The sequence below is a fragment of the Echiichthys vipera genome (assembly GCF_963691815.1).
Source record: "Echiichthys vipera genome assembly, chromosome: 8".
In the NCBI taxonomy this organism is placed as follows: domain Eukaryota; kingdom Metazoa; phylum Chordata; class Actinopteri; order Perciformes; family Trachinidae; genus Echiichthys; species Echiichthys vipera.
Window position 1 is genome coordinate 2,295,764 of NC_139833.1, and position 23,895 is coordinate 2,319,658.

At 47.0% G+C, this 23,895-nt stretch overlaps 1 protein-coding gene across 1 annotated transcript; it reads right to left on the reverse strand.

The window, feature by feature from the left end:
• Window positions 1–12,833: 12,833 nt before the first annotated feature.
• Window positions 12,834–20,769, reverse strand: nes (nestin; the record flags this gene model as incomplete). Its single annotated transcript, XM_083917742.1, has 4 exons — window positions 12,834–15,547; window positions 16,151–16,218; window positions 18,260–18,384; window positions 19,939–20,769. The coding sequence occupies 4 exons, from the start codon at window positions 20,767–20,769 to the stop codon at window positions 12,834–12,836; spliced, it is 3,738 nt and encodes a 1,245-aa protein (XP_083773868.1).
• Window positions 20,770–23,895: the final 3,126 nt, after the last annotated feature.

Here is a 23,895-nt window from a genome sequence, read left to right on the forward strand (position 1 = left end):
TGTATATTTTCATAAATAAAGTATGCACTGATATGTTATTACAAATTCTATACTGCTTTTACAAAAAAAAAGTGTTTGTTATTGTACCAAAGTATCCATTGGTCCCCTCTCCCCCGCCTCCCCTTTTTGCGTATGTTTGACCGTATTTTATATATTAAATAGACAAGTTGACCTACACACGAGTCTGGCTCGCTCTCTTTATTTGGATGTGGGTGCAGGATCCTGCTGTCACCACTGGAGGGCACTGTGGTGTTTGCTGCTGCAGCTGCAGGTGTGTGTGTGTGTGTGTGTTCGTGTGTACTGTATATGTTCAGTACAGGTAATGGACATAACATTGAACAACCTCACACTCAACAGCAACAAAGGTTTCTCAAAAATATTAAGTATATTAAAAAGAAAAATAATAAAACAACGATATATCATAAAGTAAGATGTAAGATCATTAGTTTGACATCACTGGTACATTTAAATATATTAAATATAGACATTCATTCATTCATCTTCATCCTCTTGTCCCTGTTGGGGTCGTGGGGGGGCTGGAGCCGATCCCAGCTGACATCGGGCGTGAGGCGGGGTCCACCCTGGACAGGACGCCAGTCTATCACAGGACACATAGAGACGAACAGAGACAGACAACCATTCACACCTACGGGTGATTTAGAGTCATCAATGAACCGAACACCTGCACGTCTTTGGACTGTGGGAGGAAACCGGAGAACCCGGAGAAAACCCACGCAGACACGGGGACAACATGCAAACTCCACACAGAAGGGCCCCAGCCGGGATACTTTTTAAAATAGTACTTTGAGGTTAAATCTGTAGTTGGATATAACATTTTGACCCAAACACATTCTCATGCAAAATAGCCAAGGTTTTAATTTTTAATGCAGAGATTAATGACGAACTTAATGGTCGTTTACGTGTGTGTGTTATTGATCTGACGCTTTAAAGTGCAGATCAATGAACTGGTCACTTAATTGATCTTCCTCCTCCTCCTGTTCTCTCCACAGAGGAGGTCAAAGGTCAGCAACAGAGACGGCTAAAGGAAAAAACCTATCATTCTTGGATCTCATCTCATCTTCAGCCTGTTATCCGGGGTCAGGTCTCAGGGGCAGCAGCTCCAGCAGGGGACCCCAAACTTCCCTTTCCCGGGCCACATTAACCAGCTCTAACTGGGGGATCCTGAGGCGTTCCCAGGCCAGTGTGGAGATCTAATCTCTCCACCTGGTCCTGGGTCTTCCCCGAGGCCTCCTCCCAGCTGGACGTGCCTGGAACACCTCCCTAGGGAGGCGCCCAGGGTTCATCCTTACCAGATGATCCTGAACCACCTCAACTGGCTCCTTTCAACACAAAGGAGCAGCGGCTCTACTCCGAGTTCCTCACGGATGCTGAACTTCTCCCCCTCTCTCTAAGGGAGACTCCAGACCCCCTCCTGAGGAAACACATTTCACACGCTTGGACCTGGACCTGGTTCTTTGGGTCCTGACCCAGCTTTCATGACCACAGGTGAGGGTAGGAACCAGGACTGAGGGTAGATCCAGAGCTTTGCCTTCCTCAGCTCTCTGTTCATCACAACGGTGCGGTAGAGCGACTGCAGCTCCGCCCCCGCTGCTCCGATTCTCCGGCCAAACTCACGCTCCATCGTCCCCTCACTCGTGAACAAGATCCCGAGGTACTTGAACTCCTTCACTTGGGGTCAGGACTCGTTCTTGGATATAATAACTAAATGATTGGTCTTACCTTACAGCCAAGACATTAAAGCCCCCCTCCACCCAAATAAGAATCTCTTCCTCTTCCTCCAGTTGATGTTTGAGCTTCACTCTGCAGAATCACGTCTGTGCAGAGTTTGATACGAGGACGTTGTTTTCACATTTATCTGCACTGATTGAAAATCCGATTTGGAGGGGCGGGGCCTACGAGTGTGATTTGCAATTATAATTATAATAACTTGGACTTATATAGCGCCTTTCATGGTACCCAAGGTCGCTTAACAATTGGGGGGGGTTAGGGGTCAAAGGACTCGGTGAAAAGAAAGGTTTTGAGTTGCTTTTTGAACACAGGCAGGGACGGGGCGGAGCGGACATGGAGCGGTAGGCTGTTCCAGAGTGTGGGAGCGTTGACAGAGAAGCCCTGTCCCCAAAAGTCTGTAACCTGGTGCGGGGGGTGGCCAGCAGGTCGTTGTCAGAGGTCCGCAGGGAGCGTGACTGAGTGTAGGGGTGGAGGAGATCTGTGAGGTGTTGTGGTGAGAGTCCATGGAGAGATTTGCAGGTGAGCAGGAGGATCTTGTAGGCGATGCGTGACTTGACTGGCGACCAGTGGAGCTGTTGGAGAATGGGAGTGATGTGCTGCCAGGGCTGTGTGTGGGTTCAAACCCCGGCAGCTGAGTTCTGAACATACTGCAGTCTGCACAGGGCCTTGGTGGGCGCTCCAGACAGGACACCATTGCAGTCGTCCAGACGGGAGGTGATGGAGGCACCGATGAGTGTCTCAGTTACTGAAGGTGTGAGTGAAGGCCTGAGTCGTGAGATGCTTCTGAGGTGGTAGAAGGCCGACTTGGTGACATTGTTGATGTGAGACCGGAAGGAGAGAGTGGAGTCCAGCATAACACCGAGGTTGCGCACCTCCGTAGATGGGAAAATGGAGCAGCCATCCACAACCAGGGCCAGGTCTCCAATTTTCTGATTTGTGACATCACAACTACCTGTCAGTTTTTAAATGAGGTAGAAGGCAGATATCTTTTGAAGGACTTTAATGTGGAAATTATACTTTTTGTGGGGAAAAAATGCTTTTTGAAAGAAACATTATTATATTATAAGCGGATTATTTGTATATGTGTTAATACACGTGGAGGGGATAGCTGTTTCTGTCCTCGCACATTCAAACGTGTCGTTGGTGCGTCACTGATCAATAAACCATCAGCTGTCTGATGTGTGAAACACTGTTGGACACTACACCGGCAAATACCGGGCTCCTGCTCCACCAGGCACCTCGAAAAGCACCACTTTCATTCCACCAACACATCCATGGGGTCCCCTCACTGCGTTTGTTATTTCTCTTGTTTGTTTGTTTGTTTGTTTGTTTTAAAACCCTGAGGATTGGACTGCAGAGAGAAGACAGAGTAGGCGTTGGCTGGGTTCAGGTTTGAGTTATTCACCCGACCCCACCAGATCTGACCGCAGGCCGTCAGCTGGCACGGTCAGCCGGTTTGTCCGCAGCAGCCGGTGTTGGGCTCACGTCTCACACAGACACACACACTCAACAGGCCTCTAATAATAACCCCACTGGACGGTCCGAGCATTGTTCATTTGTCCAGCAGACAGAGTGATGGAGGCAGCCATTTTCCCCCAGGGTGATCTTATCTTTCTATCTTTCTACACGTCAAAATGGCGTCACGATGACTCAAGCGTGTAGATCCCTCAGTAAGAGCGCGTTATATCTGTAAGTGCTGAGATTGAGCATCATGTTGCAGGGTTGACTGAACAGAGTTTGTTGCTCGGTCTCTTTGTTGTGATCATGGTTCGTGTTTGCTGAGAGACAGAGGAGTGGAGGGCTGGATGTGAGTCATCGTCTCCCTCCCGTGTCCCGGTCCCCGCGGGCGTGGCCTTTGTGCCGGCGCACAGATAACTTCATTTCCAGGCACTGATTCGATCACTGTGTGGGCATCTGCTGGCACACACACACCGACGCAGGAACTGCCCCACCCCCCGTATACGCCCACGCCACATCTGCAACTGAGCTTCTCCTGCTCATATACATTGTTATTATTAACATGGATGTATCCAACCTAGGATCATTTAAATCAGGGGCGTCAAACTCCAGCTCACAGTGGGCAGATGTGCATGTTCCTTCTGACCTGTTCCTTTCCAGTGCAGCTCCTTGTTCTTGTCGTGGTGTTTCTTCTGTTTGATTCTTTGGTCACAGCCACGGTGACAAACAGCTCTTTACCTTCACACACAGATCATCTGCTGAAAGCTCCTGTCCTCCATCTTTCTTTGGGTCGTTTTTGGGGAGTTTTCATCTGTTTTAAGTAATTTTGTCACGTTTTTGTTGTCTTTTGTGTCTGTTTTTAGTCATTTTGTCATGTTTTTGTGGTGTTTTGTGTCTGTTTTTAGTCATTTTGTTGTCTTTTTGTGGTGTTTTCATCTGTTTTTAGTAGTTTTGTGATGTTTTGCGTCTGTTTTTAGGCGTTTTGTCACGTTTTTGTGGTGTTTTGTGTCTGTTTTTAGTAATTTTGTCACGTTTTTGTGATGTTTTGCGTCTATTTATAGTAATTTTGTCACGTTTTTGTTGTGTTTTGCGTCTGTTTTCAGTCGTTTCTTCACGTTTTTGTGATGTTTTCATCTTTCTTTACTAAAAAAGAAAAACAAAGACAGATCATCTGCCTCCCACCGCTGCTGAAAGCTCCTGTCCTCCATCTTTCTTTGGGTCGTTTTTGGGGAGGGGTGGATTCAGTGTGTCTGCAGAGACTGGTAGCATGGATGCTCATGTGTGTGAACAGAAAAGGAGACGTGGATGTGCTTTATACTCACGGGCCAGCTCTCAGAGAACCATGATATGATCTTGAGGGCCTAATATAATTACACCACGGGCCAGATTTGGCCCACGGACCTGAGTTTGACACCCCTGATTTAAATGATCTGAACAGGAGCGAGTAAGTGATGAACGCCCTCATCTTTGACTTTGTTTGATGACTTTGTCGTGTTTTGGTTCTTGTGCTTTCTCGTCCTTTTTTGTGATCTAAGGTGGGACGGCGCGGTGGAGTGGTGGTTAGCACTGTCGCCTCTCAGTAAGAGGGTTCCTGGTTTGAATCCTGGCTGGGGCCCTTCTGTGTGGAGTTTGCATGTTGTCCCCGTGTGTGCGTGGGTTTTCTCCGGGTTCTCCGGTTTCCTCCCACAGTCCAAAGACGTGCAGGTGTTGGGTTCATTGATGACTCTAAATCACCCGTAGGTGTGAATGGTTGTCTGTCTCTGTTCGTCTCTATGTGTCCTGTGATAGACTGGCGTCCTGTCCAGGGTGGACCCCGCCTCACGCCCGATGTCAGCTGGGATCGGCTCCAGCCCCCCACGACCCCGACAGGGACAAGAGGCTGAAGATGAATGAGTGATCTAAGGTCTTTTCTACATCTGATACAGCGGTTTGTTGTGATTAACTCTGACGAGAGTTATCTAAGGAACTTTGAGTAGTAGCACCCTTAAAAGTGCAGAGTTCGGTACACAACCCATACTGCCAACCGACTCTTCTGATCCAATCACCACACTTTTCTGAGTGAGCATCTGAATGAGTGCTATTGATATGAGGGAGGCGGCAGCAGCTCTTATCAGTATTAGAGCAGATAACTGTGGGCTCAAACATCCAGGTCACAACCTTTGCTAATCTTGTTCTCGTGGAGGATTATAGTTTTTATTTCCTATCACGAGCCGCTCCTTCAGTCTCAGATCACCGAACCGACCTGCAGCTGTCATGAGCAGATTGCACATTGCGGTGCAACTCCTGCTCTATTTTAATCCAGGCCGGTGACTGAGGCAGGATTTGATCATGTTGTAATACTGCCAGATGCCTCAAGCTCTGTTCACACACCGATAGACGGCTCCTGGTGTTTTGGCGGCGGGGGTTTGGAGCACGAGGTGCAAATACCGAAAATGACATCACCTGTCGGGCAACAACAGGGAACTAATAACTCATCTGCGGCGCCTCATTTTCTAATAAACGCAGCGTCTTCAGTGCACCTTAAGCATTCTGTCTGTGGGGACAGAAATAAACATTGGCGTCGATAAACGTTCCAGCACAACAACGACCCGTTGTTGAGTATGACTCAACCATCCACCCCGACCTCCTCTCTAAGTGGAGTTTGAGGCTCGTTATACCACATCACCTGACTTCCGGAGCACTCACTGATGGTTAAAAGAACGGTGCGTTGAGTCATACAGACGCTAGAGGGCGCTGAATACGTTTTATATCAACATTTCATATCGACAATTTTGGTGGTTTGCAGAAATGTACGCCACCAAACAGGTTGTATGGAAGCAGAAGTGACAAATGACATTAGAGAGCATGCAGCTTTAAGTGGAGTCTCCCCCTGCTGGACATTAGAGAGAATGCAGCTTTAAGTGGAGTCTCCCCCTGCTGGACATTAGAGAGAATGCAGCTTTAAGTGGAGTCTCCTCCTGCTGGACATTAGAGAGAATGCAGCTTTAAGTGGAGTCTCCTCCTGCTGGACATTAGAGAGAATGCAGCTTTAAGTGGAGTCTCCTCCTGCTGGACATTAGAGAGAATGCAGCTTTAAGTGGAGTCTCCTCCTGCTGGACATTAGAGAGAATGCAGCTTTAAGTGGAGTCTCCTCCTGCTGGACATAAGAGAGAATGCAGCTTTAAGTGGAGTCTCCTCCTGCTGGACATTAGAGAGAATGCAGCTTTAAGTGGAGTCTCCTCCTGCTGGACATTAGAGAGAATGCAGCTTTAAGTGGAGTCTCCCCCTGCTGGACATTAGAGAGAATGCAGCTTTAAGTGGAGTCTCCTCCTGCTGGACATTAGAGAGAATGCAGCTTTAAGTGGAGTCTCCTCCTGCTGGACATTAGAGAGAATGCAGCTTTAAGTGGAGTCTCCTCCTGCTGGACATTAGAGAGAATGCAGCTTTAAGTGGAGTCTCCTCCTGCTGGACATTAGAGAGAATGCAGCTTTAAGTGGAGTCTCCCCCTGCTGGACATTAGAGAGAATGCAGCTTTAAGTGGAGTCTCCTCCTGCTGGACATTAGAGAGAATGCAGCTTTAAGTGGAGTCTCCTCCTGCTGGACATTAGAGAGAATGCAGCTTTAAGTGGAGTCTCCTCCTGCTGGACATTAGAGAGAATGCAGCTTTAAGTGGAGTCTCCTCCTGCTGGACATTAGAGAGAATGCAGCTTTAAGTGGAGTCTCCTCCTGCTGGACATTAGAGTAAAACAACAGTCACTTTAGCAGTCATATGCCAACATTTGCATAATTGTCACATTTTACCATCCTGTCCTTCCATGAGGCCACATGTCCCTCTGTTCAGTGCCCTAACTGTCCACCAGGGGCCCTCTGACTTGTGTCCCATTGACCTCACTCCCACATCTGGCCCGCCCCGCCCCGCCCACCTACTCACCTGTTCCCACTTTCCTCATCAGCCCTGCAGATTTGCAAACCAGCCCTTTGCTCCTTGCTGTCAGATTGCTTTCTTACCTTCTTCTGTTACCTGGGCCTGGACCTGGGCCTGGACCTGGACCTGGACCTGGACCTGGACCTGGACCTGGACCTGCCTGTGTACCTCCCTGCACCTGTAAGTGAGCCTATTTCTGCACCTTCACTGGTAAAGTCATTGAACATCTGTGTGCGTTTGGTCTGAGTGTGACACATAAAGGTTCTGATTCTAAAAAGGGAAACATTCATAATGATGCACGAACCATCATCATCATCATCATCATCATCATCATCATCATCATCATCATCATCATCATCATCATCATCCTCATCATCATCATCATCATCATCATCATCATCATCAGGAAAAACTGTCTTTTGTCGTCCAAACTTAACCGTCTCCTTTAGTGTCTAAACTTAACCGTCTCCTTTAGTGTCTAAACTTAACCGTCTCCTTTAGTCGTCTAAACTTAACCGTCTCCTTTAGTCGTCTAAACTTAACCGTCTCCTTTAGTCGTCTCAACTTAACCGTCTCCTTTAGTCGTCTAAACTTAACCGTCTCCTTTAGTCGTCTAAACTTAACCGTCTCCTTTAGTCGTCTAAACTTAACCGTCGCCCTTTGTTGTCTAAACTTAACCGTCTCCTTTAGTCGTCTAAACTTAACCGTCTCCTTTAGTCTAAACTTAACCGTCTCCTTTAGTCGTCTAAACTTAACCGTCTCCTTTAGTCGTCTAAACTTAACTGTCTCCTTTAGTCGTCTAAACTTAACCGTCTCCTTTTGTCGTCTAAACTTAACGGTCTCCTTTAGTCGTCTAAACTTAACCGTCTCCTTTTGTCATCTAAACTTAACGGTCTCCTTTAGTCGTCTAAACTTAACCGTCTCCTTTCGTCGTCTAAACTTAACCGTCTCCTTTAGTCGTCTAAACTTAACAGTCTCCTTTTGTCGTCTAAACTTAACCGTCTCCTTTTGTCGCCTAAACTTAACCGTCGCCCTTTGTTGTCTAAACTTAACCGTCTCCTTTAGTCGTCTAAACTTAACCGTCTCCTTTAGTCTAAACTTAACCGTCTCCTTTAGTCGTCTAAACTTAACCGTCTCCTTTAGTCGTCTAAACTTAACTGTCTCCTTTAGTCGTCTAAACTTAACCGTCTCCTTTAGTCGTCTAAACTTAACTGTCTCCTTTAGTCGTCTAAACTTAACCGTCTCCTTTAGTCTAAACTTAACCGTCTCCTTTAGTCGTCTAAACTTAACCGTCTCCTTTAGTCTAAACTTAACCGTCTCCTTTAGTCGTCTAAACTTAACCGTCTCCTTTAGTCATCTAAACTTAACCGTCTCCTTTAGTCGTCTAAACTTAACCGTCTCCTTTAGTCGTCTAAACTTAACCGTCTCCTTTAGTCGTCTAAACTTAAGAGTCTGTGTAGTTAATCTGTCACAGAGCTCAGATTTGAAGACCACTGGCACAGATTAGTGGTTACCATGGCATCCTCCTGGAGGTGCGCTGTATGTTTTTGAGTGCTACATGAATAATTTTATTCTTTGGCAGCGTGGCGCAGTAAAAAACGCTGTTACTGAGGGTCAAAGCACCCGTCAACAACCCGCGTTTACAGCGCGCCAAGTTTTCACTAACAAGCTCCCTGGTTACCATGAAACTTGGCAACGCTGCTTGTGAAGTATTGTTGCGTTTGATGTGACTTATCTGCAGTCGGAACAATTACAACCAGTTCTGAACACATGTAGGAATATCTGAACAGGGCTGCGCTTCGTTTAGTCCTGCAGCCGTGTTCTGGTGTGATATACAGACTGTAAGGGCGCCCTCCCACTGTGCCTCCGTCCCGTGCCCCGTGCTGTAGGGTCCTTGTCCCCCCCCTCCAGGCCCGTTTGTACTCACACTACCTGGGCCTCGGAGAATGCTTCTTGCTGCCTATACGTCATCACGCCGTAACACGTCACACGCATTGATGACGTCATGGCGATGCGTGGCTTTGTTTCCAGATCTTTCCGTAGACCTCGGAGTATTTGTGCGTCTTGTCGACTGTTTTTGAATCTTTTCATCGACCAAATCTGCAGTAAACACTCCACCTCCGCATCACACCAACGTGAACCTTTCACCGCCATTGTTTTAAATGTCCGTGCATGGTCCCTCCTTCTTTTTTCTACGTCCCAACAGGCGCACAGGAAATGACCTCAGAACCGCCGTAGGCCTCGTGCTTGTACACGTGTGCACGCTCGTGCTCGTACACGTGCAAACATGCTTTACTAAAGCCCACCTCTCCCAAACGGGCCGTGGACGGCAAGTGTGCTGCGCCTAGACGCGGTACGGTTGCACTCACACTGTTCAAAGGAACCAGACTTTAGCCATAAAACGTGCTTGGGCACGGTACGGATGGACAGTGGGAGTGCACCCTAAGACACACAAAACAGTTGACTGGTCCAGCCATGACCAGTGGCCACTAAATTACCATGGGGAGGGAGGGGGAGGTGTGTGTGTACGAGTCCATTAGCAGAGTAAACCTCTTTCAGCTCTTTATGGAAGTGTGTGTGCGTGTACACGTGTGTGTGCTCTGATGGCCATCTGCCTGCCTTCATCCGTCTCCACTGATTTATCTCCTGATGTCACTGATGGTGTAAATGACGGAGGAGCTGCAGAGCCGGACCGAGGAGCAGGTGTCAGATCCCCGTTATAACAGAAGAGGCATGAAGGCGTTTGTTATAAGCTATGAGAAAATAGCAAAACTGATTTGGTACCACTGAATAATAAGTCTGAAGCCCTTCAAGAGGGCTGGTTAAACACAACTAACACTACTGAAGGGGCAACTGTGGCTCAGTAGCAGAGTGGGTCGTCCTCCATTTGAGAGATTGGCAGTTTGAGCCCCACCTCCCCCTGGTCCACATGTCGAAGTGTCCTTGGGCAAGACACTGAACCCTGAATTGCTCCCTGTGCTGCACATGGGTGTGTGAATGTGGTGTGAATGGTTAGATTAGATGGTCTGTAGATGTCCACCGCCGTCTGTGTGAATGCGACAAGTAGTGTGAAAGCGCCTTGAGTAGTAAGAAGACTAGAACGGAGCTATATAAGTCCATTTACCATCTTTTTACCATGTAACGCAACATAGTCTCATCCACAGGTTTGCATGAGATCCTACAAGATACGACTGATCTATTTAAGGCCAGGAAACAGTGAGCTGTTGGGCTGCTTCTCAATGTGAACAGAGCCTTCTGCTAAGGCTCGTAGCATTGTAAAACAGTTTTTAAGCAAACTCTGGGTTCACTAACTACGCTGTTGCTGCTTTGTTTCCTGTGTAGGGACTCTTCTCATGCTGCTGCAGAGTTTGCTGTTATTTTCAGCAGCATTAGTGGTTAAAAAAGACCTTTGAATGCCTTCAGCGCACAGCCCGAGCTAGTCAGTGTTAGCCGCGTCTGGCTATTAGCGACTATCCGGAATTTCTCTGTTAATGTTGATGTCTCGATGGCGTATTTGATGTGTATTTATCCCGAAAAAGACCCTTGAATGCATTTACGCTGGAATTACCCTTTAATATGAAGGCTATTAATAACTGAAACAACAATAATTGTATTACCTCTAGCAGAAAGCTTAGTAGAAAACATAATATTAGATGTTTTTGTCTTATTTGTTCCTGTTCTCCTCTCAGGAGAGTTCTTCCCCTCACAGTTGGGGATTGAACAGCGGACAGATCTATTGAGAGCTGCATGCCAGACAGCTGCCGTAATGCCGCTTCACCACCGCGGCCTTCTCTCAGTGAATACAACCGGCCGTGGTTTCCTTCCTCTCTGAATGAATCCCTCAGATTTGGGCAACGAGGAGGCGAGCACCCTCTGAAATAGTCCTCATTGTTTGGAAAACGGACTAATGAATGACAGGGGCGGGGGGGGGGGGGGGTTCGGAGAGAGGAGATGAGGTCACACATTGTTCCCTCTTTTGCATTTTCTCCTCGGCCGTCTCATGGGACGGCTGTGGGCTTCAGTGCTGCTTTGTTAGCGCGCCTGTTTTGAGGTGGTGGAGCTGGGATGTTGCCCGCTCCGAGCACACAAAAGAAACCGAGGTTGTCTTGAGGATTTATTTTTACTCTTAAAGAGAAAGTTTAGAGTTTTGGTTTCATCCATCATCACTGACCAACTCCATTTACAATAACACTCATAGAACATCAACACCGTACTGACAAAAGCCTCCCTGTGGTATTTGTCACACTGTGTTGAGGTTTGGGGAAATGCGTAGAAAACACATATAGACCCTTTAATTAAGCTTCAAAAAAAGGCTTAATTATAATTATAAATAAAGAGGTTTACTGTGAATGAGCCTGTGAATGTTCTGATGTGTCCAGGTCGTCGTTCTCCTCGAAGCAATTTTAGTCAAAAGCAACTGGACTTGGTTCTTTGTCTAGGAAGACGTTTCACCTCTCATCCAAGAGGCTTCATCAGTTCATGTACGCATCTGACCAGGACCAGGACCAGGACCAGGACCAGGACCAGGACCAGGACCAGGACCAGGACCAGGACCAGGACCAGGACCAGGACCAGGACCAGGCTGAGACTGGACCAGGACCAGGACCAGGCTGAGACTGGACCAGGACCAGGCTGGGACTAAAACTCTAAACTTTGGGAATATCTATGACACAATTATTAGATTGAAATGGGAACTCTGTAGATCAGTGGGTTTATAATTCTGTCTCTCTGTCATCAGAAAATCATCAGTAGTTATAGCTGGGGTGCAAACGGATGATTGATATGATTGCCTTCAGAATTCTCTTGGTGGTGCTAGCAATAAATGAAAGCGTACTAATTGAACATCATCTCTATTTTCCATACAATTAGTATGATTTTACAGTGTCTGGGCAAGAACACTGAGGCAGACACACTGGAAATGATTAGGAAAGGATGGACCCATAAAAGTGTTATCTTTGGCATTAAAGCTCTTGGTATTATACTGAGTTGCCAACATGTTTTATTTCCCAAAGAAAAGCTAAAACCAATTCAGAGGAAAGATAAACTGTTCATTAGTGATCAGCCTAAGTGAGTTTCAGCTTTCCAGAAGACAAACCGTCTTCAATCGTTTGAATACAACAGTTGGAATAATGATAATGTCCATGTGTGAGGTGCACTGTGCGAGTAAACCAGAGACTCGGCGCGTATCATGAATCTAATGTTTATTTGGGACTGTAAATGTACCGCAGCAGAAAACCTTGTAAAACATGCAAAGATGAGTCATTAGTTGTCCAGTGAAATGAAATAATTTACCAGCAGAAACAAAATGGCCGTCTGTTTGATACACTGTGAAATAGCAGCTCTACAGAGAACCCTACCCTTCCTTTGTCATTGATTTCCATCAGTCTGCAAAATCAGATTAGGTAGCAATCAATAAACACTTTGACTTTCCAATGACACTCTTTGTTCTGTCTTCATGCTGTTAACTCATGCAGAAACCTTCTTCAAAAGCATGCACACTGAAAGACTGAAGAGTTTAAAGGATTACGATAGAAGACAAAATGGTTAGAAACGAGGCAAGTGCTCGGTATCAAGAGATAGACTTGGCACATTGGTGGTTAGTGTCACTGAGGTGTGCACCAAGGCACAACTTTGGTTTTCATAGTAAATGTAGTAAACAGCAAGCAAACTTTTCCTCTGACTAGCATTGGTTAGATCTAAAACTGCTTTAACGCACTACTTACTATACCCCTTCCTCCCCAGATGACCAGGAACCCCCTTCGATGTCAGACTCGTCCGAATGCACCAATTCTCCCTCAACATTTCTGCACAACACCTGCTTCGCCTCCGAATGCATCTGCTCCTGTTCCTTCTTAACGGCCGGGGCCTTAGATGAGTCAATGTCCACCCTGGAGTTCCAGTTATCCACGTTTTCCAAATTCCCCCAAACCAAATTGTCAGCAAACCCTAGATTCTGATTGGTTTGCTCTGCCGCTTCGTTACAGGCATCGTCTGGTTGATAGGTGGCACCGGTCTCCAAGGAGGACACCCAGAAGTCATTCTTTAAGCCGGAGCTGAAGAAATCGTGGAGGGTGTTGTCTTTGCCGTTTGTTTTCAATAGTTCTGTTGAGTTCTTCACCGCGAAGATGACTTTTTCATCAGGTACAGTGTCGGGGGAGATCTCGAGGGAGTCCTCTTTACATGTCACAACTCCCTCACGGGAGCCTCCGTCACCACCTTCAGCTGATTCAGGCACATTATCGCTTTCTTCATTCTGATCCTCACTTGGGTTCTCTAGGACTTCCCATTCACCTGGTTCTGGCAATGCCTGAAGGTCTGCAACATGCTCAAGTAGATGTTCTTGAGATGCATTGGATGATTCGGGTGCAACCTCTTTCTCCTCTGTAGGGGCAGCCACCTCTTGCAGGTATTCCTCATCTGCTGTTTCCTGCAACACAGACTTTGGGTCCTCCAAGTTGTCCATTTCTTGATCAAGCTTGTTGATGAAGTCAGCGAGGCCAGACTGATCTTCTGTAGCATCAGCATGTGTAACCATGGACACATTGTGTTCATCCTCTTCCTCTCTTTTATCTGGAGCATCTATCGCCTCTTGATCTTCATGCTGGACCTCCTCGTCCGCCAGAGGCATTACCACTGATGACTCACTGAAATATAGGTTCTTGTTGGTAGATGCAAGTTGGCCGGTTACGCTGGCTTCATGCTCTGCACAGGAAGATATTCCAGTATCTTCTTCCTCTGTCATTTCCTCGAGAGTCTTGCGCTGCAGACGTAGTAAGTCCTCGCTCTCACTGACCTGCTGCTGTGCAAAGTGAGCACTGTAGCTATCTGTGGCAAGGTTTTCTAATTCCTGTTCCACAAGCCTGTCTGTCTCCAACTCCTCATCATAGTACACATTAGTGGGTATCATGGGTTTTGTGAGTTCTTCAATGTCTTCCTCCGAATGTCCCTCACTGACTTTTCCACTCGTTTCTTCTGCATTCACCAACGTAGCATTCTCACTCACAGTCATACCATCATCCCTGTCCTCAATGTGAGTATATCTCAGATTATAATCCTCATCCAATGCTTCCCCTTCGACTTCTTCGCAAAGAGCTTCCATAGTTCCAAACCTTTTTGACTTGTCTTCGCTCCACATTTCCGTCTCTTCAACCTTCTTTTCCTGCTCACCTTCACTGGACTCGCTCTCATCCACGTGTGACGCCTGAGTGTTGGCGTCGGTCTCGTCGCTCTTGTATCGAATCAGAGGACGAGTGTCGGCAAGAGTGTTATCCTGAGCGTAGCTGTCGCTCTCCACCTCGGTCCTCCATGACACAGAGACATTTTGAGAGGAGTCCTCTTCGTCGTCTTCTTCGTTGTCCATTGTTGAAGAGGATCCTTTGTTGTCATATTGCTGTACATCTGTGGAAAGATCCGGCTTAATTTCTTTCTTGTCATGCTCTTGTTCTCGTGCTGATATGTCTTCCTCTGGTTCAGCATGTTGTCCTTTTTCGTCGTCCCTTTTTAGGCCATCATCGCTCTTCAGATCAACCTTTCTTTCTATTACACTATCCCATGTATCCATCTCTTCTCCATCCGGGTACAACTTATCTTCAACATCTGTCTCATTCGTTTCTGTTATAGCGCAGCCTATCTCAGCTGCATCTTCCTTCAAGATGTTTTCCTCTGGGCTGAACAAGCTTCCCTCAGGCTCACATTCAGACACTAAACTGCTCGTCCTGGAATCAAAGTTTGGTTCAATTACCGCCTCAGTTTCAGAGTCGGACATTTCCTCTTGCAAATGCTCTGCTTCTTTGCCTCTCCGCTCTTTCTCTCCTCGTGCATCAATTGGAGCATGCACCTCTTGTATATCTTCTTTTTCTGCAGGTATTTCAAAAGGCACATCCTTATCAGACTCATCTGAGAAACCACATGATTCCTCTGTCATCCGGACATGGTATGGCGTAAGGTTGGGTCTACTAAACTGATCCACTTCATCATTGAAGGGTGGCTCAGTGCTGAGACCTGACTCAACCTGATAACTCACAACTGACTCAGTTAGTGGTCGGTCCAAACCAACAATGTTCCAGTCCTCTTCACCTTTGTTGTCCCCTGATATTGTTTCAGCTTCCTGCTCATTGGGAGGTGATAGAGGCTCAGCGTAGGTGACTTTCTCATGAACCTCCTGTGGTCTGAAATTTTCAACGGCTCCGTCCTGCAGTATCCTGGGATAAGGGGTTTCCCATGTTGACGTTGTCGTGTCTTCATATGCAGGTTTTGTGGATATCTTTGGAGTTTCAGTGCGGGTTACAGGCGCTCTACTCCAGAATGGCGTTGCAGTAACCGCTGTTGGCCTTCTTACTGTTATCCCACCGACAGATGAGAGGGAAGTGGTCTTGTGGCTAACGGACATCTGGGTCTGGTAATTCTTTTTAACCCCCTGAGGACTGAAAACTGCATCTGTGGAGAGCAAGAGCAGAGTTCATGAATACATAATGAACTACTGTAGTGACTTGCACCAACATCTCTTGATTTTAAACCAATTTCTATGTCCAATATCATAAGATCTTTGATCTCCGCACAGCTTTGACTAGTATTTTAAATCATCCTGAGTACTCTTAACGTGGCAGTGATGCTGTGGAGAACCTGCCTCCCCAAAGCATTATTCAAATGTATGTTCTCAGTGGAGCTTGGACACTAATGGGGAGATATTGATCGTCACTTCCTTTCACCGTTGTCTAAGTTACTGGAAAGCAAAGCCATATGGCTCAATAACCTTTGGGGACTCTCTGAGGGGACTTGCATTACAAGACCCAAAGTGCCTACCTCAGCTCCCTTGGCCAAGCCCACCCACCCACCCACCCAGTTAGACTAATATGATTACAAACGGGATGAAACATGTCCCCCACTCTGAGGGGCTTTTAGTTAGACTGATTTAAATTATACCCTTACATAGGAGAGTGTGCAGTAAAAGGAGGATTTATGTGACATATTGAGGTTGTAATCACTGCAGTCATGAAGTCGCCGACACAGTGCCGATGTATTCATATTTACTTTAATTACCTGTGATGTTTCTTGGCTGATTGAACAGAGAGATGTCTCCCCTGGGGCTTTCGCTGTCCAGCAAAGCTCTGTAGAGACAGACAACAAGATAAGCAGGTTACACCCTAAAGTTGTGCAGCTCTAACAAACATGTGAATATTGCGATGCCTGCATTTTGGATTTGAATGCAGGCACGATGCGGCACACAGAGCGATGGGCGCGAAGAGCATGTTGCTCTCGAGCAGCGGGAACGGACTGAGGTCTGTTGTTATGGTAATGAAGGGAAGAGCCTGCCATTGAGGAGCCATCTGCAGTGCACAAACCTCTGCCATCATTCCTCACACACACACACATAGACGGCACACACATGCACACCGACACACAGCAGATATTATGAGCAGCCCATGCGGCACTAACACCACTGTCTGCATTCACACATGTGGACCACACCAGTTTCCATTCCAACACATAATATAATTAGCTGCATGTCTGGCAGTTAACGGCATGTTTGTGACAGCATTTCCTTATCATATGAGATACATATCAAGGTATAACAACAATAAATCAGGTAGTGAATGACATTGAAGTTTGTCCTCTAGTTGTTCCTCCCCCTCCAGCTCCTGTGCTGTTACTCTAGACTCCCATAGCTCATAAATTGGTGGGTGAGGGTCAATATTTTGAGGAGGGGGAGAAGGAGAAAGAAGACTCCACTATAGAGCTGCATAATGGATAAGTTGCTCCGTCCAAGACATCAGAGAATGCTGTTTCAATGAGTTGACCTTTAGTCCAGACGGCTCCACCCATTGTGGACGGCTCTTTATGTGCCTGCTTCTCTCACACACCAGCAGAAGATTGTTTGTCCACGCTGTTACCGAGCGTTAGATTAATCGTCTACATCAGAGGTGACATAGTTGTGGTGATAGCTCAGCCGGATGCTCCACAACTCCAAAAACTGTCTTATTAAGGTCTAGTCCACGCAAACACAGGGGTTTTTGAAACCGCCTCAGTCAGATGGTCACGTCTAGAGTGGTCCACACCTCCACATGGAGTCTCCATGGATACAACTGACTGTTTACCGTTGCAACGTGGGACGACAAGAAATCGCCGTTTTTCCTTGGTTTTCCTGTCCACACGTGTCTGCTGAAGCTGTCACTCAAGAGGCCACGCCCCTAATTATTCATAAACTTTAACCTTAAACTTGCTTGGTAAAAAAACAATTCACCCCCCTCAGTGTTGTCATGGAGATATGACTTAAACAGACAGCCTAGGATGTTTTTTTGTACCAGGCCTTAAACAGGTTTAATTATGCTGTGTAAACGGCCTGTTTAACATGGGGGTCAATGAGAAACTGCTCTGTTATGAAACATGCCCCTAGTGGACACTCGGAGAACTGTAATTTTTGGCACTTTCTTATTGGATCAACCAGGAAGTTGCTGTGGTGGGGGCTTGGCTAAACCCGGTCACGTTATGGTAGTTTTGGTGTCGCGGTGCACTTCTGGTCTGGCAGTCCGTCGCCTTTTCACGGTCGACTTTCGTATCATATCATTATTTTAACTCACCCGTCCAAATAAAGTACGGATTAAAGTTCTGCATGATTAAGTGCGGGACGCTTTGAGTGACAGGTGGCTGCCGTCACAGGTGCTGAGCATCGACTGTAGGCTTCACTCTGCCTGCCTCAACCACACCCATATTTGGTTTAGCTGGGAGCAGGCGGAGTCGGGCGCTGCCAAGACGGCGGCGGCCATTTTGAGCTTAATTTTGGCTCTTCAGAAACCTGTGGGTGACGTCAGAGACTACATCCATATATTACAGTCCACGCTCGATACAGAGACATCAGATGATATTGATTGTCTCAGACTGCATAAGATTCTGGATCGACTCATGTGCAGATTTTCTTAGTATTGATCAGTGACATGGATCAATGTGTGTCATTTAAAAAAGTACAAGGAGGCAGAGATGGCGACTGCTTTGCTCAGGGACCTGCCCGATATCTTGGAAAAGACTGTGATTTGCCACCTTTACCCTGCAGAGGATGATTAGATATTTCATCTTCACCTTTTGATCGTCTTGTGACAAAAGCATTCAGCAGCAGTGATCTAGAAATCACATTTCCTTGATCTGTCATTGTACCTGTACGCTGCTACCTCCAGGCCCAGAGACATCTTCTGCTCCAGAAGGCCGCGGTTCTCCAGGAGGATGTGATCCATCTGTTGGCCCAGCTCCTCTCTCTCTGCCTCCAGGCCGTCCAAGTGCTCCTGCCAAAACAGGAAATGAAGCAGGAAAAGGAAGCGGTTAAAAAAAAAAAGAAGGTAGGAAAGCATTCTCACAATGAAGTATGAACATTGTTTGTGCCATTGTGTGTCACGTTTTGTTTATAGAATACAATCTTTGTTTTAACTGATTTGAAAGTGACTTTTGCACAAGTTAACACTTTAACTCGTCACGCTGGTTTGTTTTAATGTCGGTTCATGCGACCTTGGTGCGAGTCCCCAGGACCACAGTGAGAGGAGGCAGCATTGTCATGAAAAGGGTTTAATTTGGGTGCTTCACCCCTCAGACCTCACTGTGACCCGGAACTAATCCTCACAGCCCCAGCCTATAAATATGTCGTCCCCCAGTCGCTCTCAGACCCAAATGTCTTCATGCCATCAGAATATTTAATTAGCATACTGAGGATGGAAAGCCTTCGGGGGCAAGAACTCACAAACGCTTCTTCAGTGGGACATCTGCCATGTTGCCAGGAAAACCAGATATACAAATATAAATATATATATATATAGATCTATATCATGTGGTCGTTAGAGTGAGAGGAAAGCTATCTGATCTTTTAAGACTTGACCAGTCATGGGTAATTGATGTGAAACAGTGGATGTGTCATTGCGTCGCGCCCACGTTGATTATCAGCTGGTCACATTCCCCTGTGGTTTGTCACTTCATTATTTTCGACTGCGTCTATTTGTGCCGTGTGAAGCTGCAACAGACTGACTTTAGATTTCATGTTTCATAGGAAACAGCCGATGACCGTGTGAGGATAGTTTTCACACAGCACAAGTTCCCCAATTTGCAGCAGTTACTTTTCACAGCTTCTCTGAGAGAAAAGAAGAAGAAGAAAGAAAGTAATCATTTAATGGCAGGGCTTTTATTTTGAAATGCCATCTCTATAACAGTGTGCCATATATTGGTCAACTGATAGATGTGTGTAGGCCTGTATGTATAGGAAAATGATCAGTCTGCATATCCAGTCTTTGTAAAGAGAGCTATTAGTCCCTGTTCATCTAAACTGTTAGAAATTCATTTGTATTATAATCACTAATCAGTGAATTGGAATCAAACAAACAAAACGTCTTCACTCTTCACATCTTGCTGGTAACCGGTTAACGTTTGCTACCATCAGCTCTCACAGACGCCGGGTAACGTTACACAAGCGTTTGTAATGTAAACGTTGAATATTTTTACTATTAAAATGAACACAGAAAGTTATTTGAGTCATCGTGTCTCAAGTCTTTAACTTTCAAAGTCCAAGTTGGATCTCAAGTCTTTTATTTTCTGTCAAAACGGTGACTTGAGTGCACACCTCTGATCGACTGACACACAATTACCAACTAAGACTGATCAGTTGTGATGGACATTTGTCATTTTTGTCAATTTATACATTCATCTTCAACCGCTTGTCCCTTGCGGGGTCGCAGTTTATCCAAAAACATAAAGTCATCAATAATGAAAATACTTGTTAGTTGCATTCTTTGTGTACGGCCAGAGCCAGAGTTTACAGGCCCATTAAACAGGGTCTGTAGGTGTTCTGCTCTCACCTGCAGCTGCTGGACCTCCTCGTGGTATCTGTGTCCCTGCTGGGCTGCAGTCTTCTCCAGGTGCAGCCTGACGTCCTGAGCCGAGGCGATCTCCTTCTCCAGGGCTTGGAGCTTCAGCTGACTCTCGTTCTTCTCCTGACCCACTACGGTCAAACGGCTCCTGGCTTGGTTAAGTGACTCCTCTAGCCGGTCTAACTGCCCCTGATAGGCCTCTGTAGCCTCCTGCCAGGCCCTGTTGGCCCTCTCGGAGTACTCCTGCTCCAGCTGTAGGAGGTTTGGTTCCTGTTTGCCTCTTTGAGCCAACGTGGGTGGCATTGCGGCTCTAGAATGGGTCAAGGTGGCCTCCATGTGGGCCACATCTTCCTGATGGGTCTGAATGAGGTGCCTCATCTCATACTCCAGCTGAGCGACCTTCTCCCTCAGCCACATCTGAGCCCTGTGCTCCTCATCCAGCTCCTTCCTGCTTTGCTCCAGCTTCTTCTTGGCCTCCACGTGGGCCTGAGCCTCCCTCTGCCTTTGCAGGTCCAGGTCTCGGAGCTCCTCGGCCACCCTGTCAACCTCATGCTCTGTGTAGACCCTGTCCCTCCAGGCTGCGTCCACCTCCAGTCTCACCTGCCGCAGCTCTTCCTCCAGGCCCTTCCTTCGCGTCGAGCCTCCGTGATTGCTTCGCCTCAGGGCTTGGATCTCTTCTGCAAGCGTCGCATTCTCCTCCTCCAGGAGTTTGACCCGGCTCAGATAGGTCTCGAGGCGTCGGTTCAGGTTCAGCATCTGGTGCTTCTCCTCGCCCAGGTGGCTGTGGTGGAAGGTTTTAGGCCCCCTGTAGAGCGCCATGTCAGTGTGAGGAAGCAGAGAGATCTGTCAAACGGAGGCCTCTCTCAGAGGTGCACTGATTATGGTTTGGCAGCCGACTGTAACTCCGTGTCCAGGCCTGAGTCAGTCAGTGAGTGTGTGTGTGTGTGTGTGAGGCTCCCGTGAGGCTCTGGTAGTGTGACTGTGCCAGCAAGAGGCTTCCCTTTCATACTGAAGGGGCCGGACACATGGACAGGAGGGGAGGAGGGATGGAGAGGGAGGAGACTGAAGGCTGGAGAGGGAGGGGATGAGGAGCCGAGGTCGGAGGAAGAGGGAGAGGAAGTAATGGTGAAGGAGAGATGGGGGGGGCTGAAGGAGATGGGAAAGGGCAGCCAGAGACAATGATGTCATTTCCACGGTTAACTCTTTCACCACTGGAGGAACAAAACCCTGACAATGGATAACTAGAAATTACACAGACACAGAGAACCTAAAGCTCGTCTCCTCTAATTCTCTCTGTTTCTACCGCCACAATCCCCAAAAATGTCCCGGATTAAACCATCAATAAGTAGTTTGTGTGAAGCAGCATCATCGGAGTTGCATTGCAGTCAGCAAGGAGGAGGTTGTTGTTGTTTTTACTGCAGGTCTCCTCCTTTGCAAAATCAATGAACCAGGTGATTAAATCAAGTCAAAACCTTGATTAAAGCAGCTTCACGTTAAAAGTCAGTGTTTCCTTGGTGGACACAGGACGTCCTGGAGGAGCTGCAGGCTAATGTTTACTCCGTCATCCCATGTAAAGTAAAAATGTGACTTAAAAGTGGATAGAAAGTTCATTTATGAGGCTTCTGACGGACAAAGACACCACTGTTGAACGCACAAATGGACTTTAACCTGCAACCAAATGAGCTACCTTGATTAAAACGACACTTTTCTGCGGTTTAAACTTTGTTGGGAACATTCAGGACGTGAGCGCACAGCTAAATATGTAACATGGTCATTTTGAGACATTTACTATGGGAAGGTTTCATATTAGAGCGTTTCTAAATCCATCTAAAAATGTGTTTTTAAAAAGCAAACTAAGGAGTTTTGGTTCGGTAAAAGACAGTCAGAGACATATTTCAATCTTAAACCAGAGATTTAAAGAGAAACAGCAGGAACTTAAACTCTATTACCCCAAGTGAAGGAGTTCAAGGACCTCTGGATCTTGTTCACAAGTGAGGGGACGATGGAGCCTGAGTTTGGCCGGAGAATCAGAGCAGCGGGGGCGGAGCTGCAGTCGCTCTACCGCACCATTGTGACGAACAGAGAGCTGAGGAAGACAAAGCTCTGGATCTACCCTCAGTCCTGGTTCCTACCCTCACCTGTGGTCATGAAAGCTGGGTCAGGACCCAAAGAACCAGGTCCAGGTACAAGCGTGTGAAATGTGTTTCCTCAGGAGGGGGTCTGGAGTCTCCCTTAGAGAGAGGGGGAGAAGTTCAGCATCCGTGAGGAACTCGGAGTAGAGACGCTGCTCCTTTGTGTTGAAAGGAGCCAGTTGAGGTGGTTCAGGATCATCTGGTAAGGATGAACCCTGGGCGCCTCCCTAGGGAGGTGTTCCAGGCACGTCCAGCTGGGAGGAGGCCTCGGGGAAGACCCAGGACCAGGTGGAGAGATTAGATCTCCACACTGGCCTGGGAACGCCTCAGGATCCCCCAGTTAGAGCTGGTTAATGTGGCCCGGGAAAGGGAAGTTTGGGGTCCCCTGCTGGAGCTGCTGCCCCCGAGACCCGACCCCGGATAAGAGGCTGAAGATGAGATGAGATGAGAGAGAGTGCATGATTTTTATCTTCTTCGTCTGTTCGGACTGTGAATCTACGATGGTAACATTTAGAGAAAAAGTTTCAAATTCATGAAATTCAAAGTAACAAATCTGCGGAAAAAGCTGCAGATTTATGAGATTAAAAATCTGAAAAACAGTGTTTTGTTTTACGCTCCCTGTTGAACCGAATCACCTCAGGATGTAGTTAAAAAGCTGAAGTTGCCTGAGAAAGGAAACAGAACGTTACAGTGATCCGACCTGCTGGAAATGAAAGTGTGCACGAGCGAAACTTAACCTCTAACTAAGAAAACAAACCAGTGTCTGACATCCTCTCACTGAAATGAGCGTCTGGGGGCAGAAATATAAAAGGATTTTATGAATATGGGTCAAATTTAATGACAAATGATCAGGATCTCCAATCAAATGTAACAAAAACAACTCATTATAATGGTAAATGGACTCATAAAGCGCCTTTCTGGTCTTCTGACGGCTCAAGGTGCTTTCACAGTGTTTGTCACATGCACACTGATGGCAGTGGACATCTACAGACCATCTGATCTAACCATTCACACCACATTTACACACCCATGTGCAGAACGGGGAGCAATTCGGGGTTTAGTGTCTTGCCCAAGGACACTTCGACATGTGGACCGGGGGAGGGGGGATCAAAACCGCCGATCTCTTGAATGGAGGACGACCCACTCTTCCACTGAGTCACAGTCGCATACATACCCATACACATAACCATACACGTAATGTGTTTTAAAGGGAAGCAAACATTGTCCCGTAGCTTCCTGACGTGCTCAGAAGAGACCGATGAATAAAGATCCTGGTTCATGAGCTCACCTCAAGCTCATGAGCTCACCTCAACCAAATAATGCAAAGTGTGAACCATGACCTTAACAACAAACACGTCTGCAGACTGGACACACACTTATCTACACCTGCACTGAAATCCAGTCTTCATATTAAGAGTCTTATTTCTGTAAATGTGGGACGTGGGACGACAGGGACAGTGCTTGCTTGACCTCATCTCCATCTAGTGGGCATCTCTGAACACTGCAGGAGCCGGCCATCACCCCAGATTATCAGAATCACAATCAGGAAACCTTTAATGTCCCGCAGAAGGGGAAATAGTGCAAAAACAGAAGTGACCATGGTACAGGCGTGTTGCACAGTGCAGGGTACAGGATGAGGTCAATAGTCTATTTGGAGCAGTGCTGATTGTAAAGTCTGACAGCAGCAGGAAGGAAGGACCTGCGGTACCTCTCCTTCACACACTTAGGGTGCATCAGTCTGCTGCTGAAGGACCTGCGGTACCTCTCCTTCGCACACTTAGGGTGCATCAGTCTGTTGCTGAAGGAGCTGCGG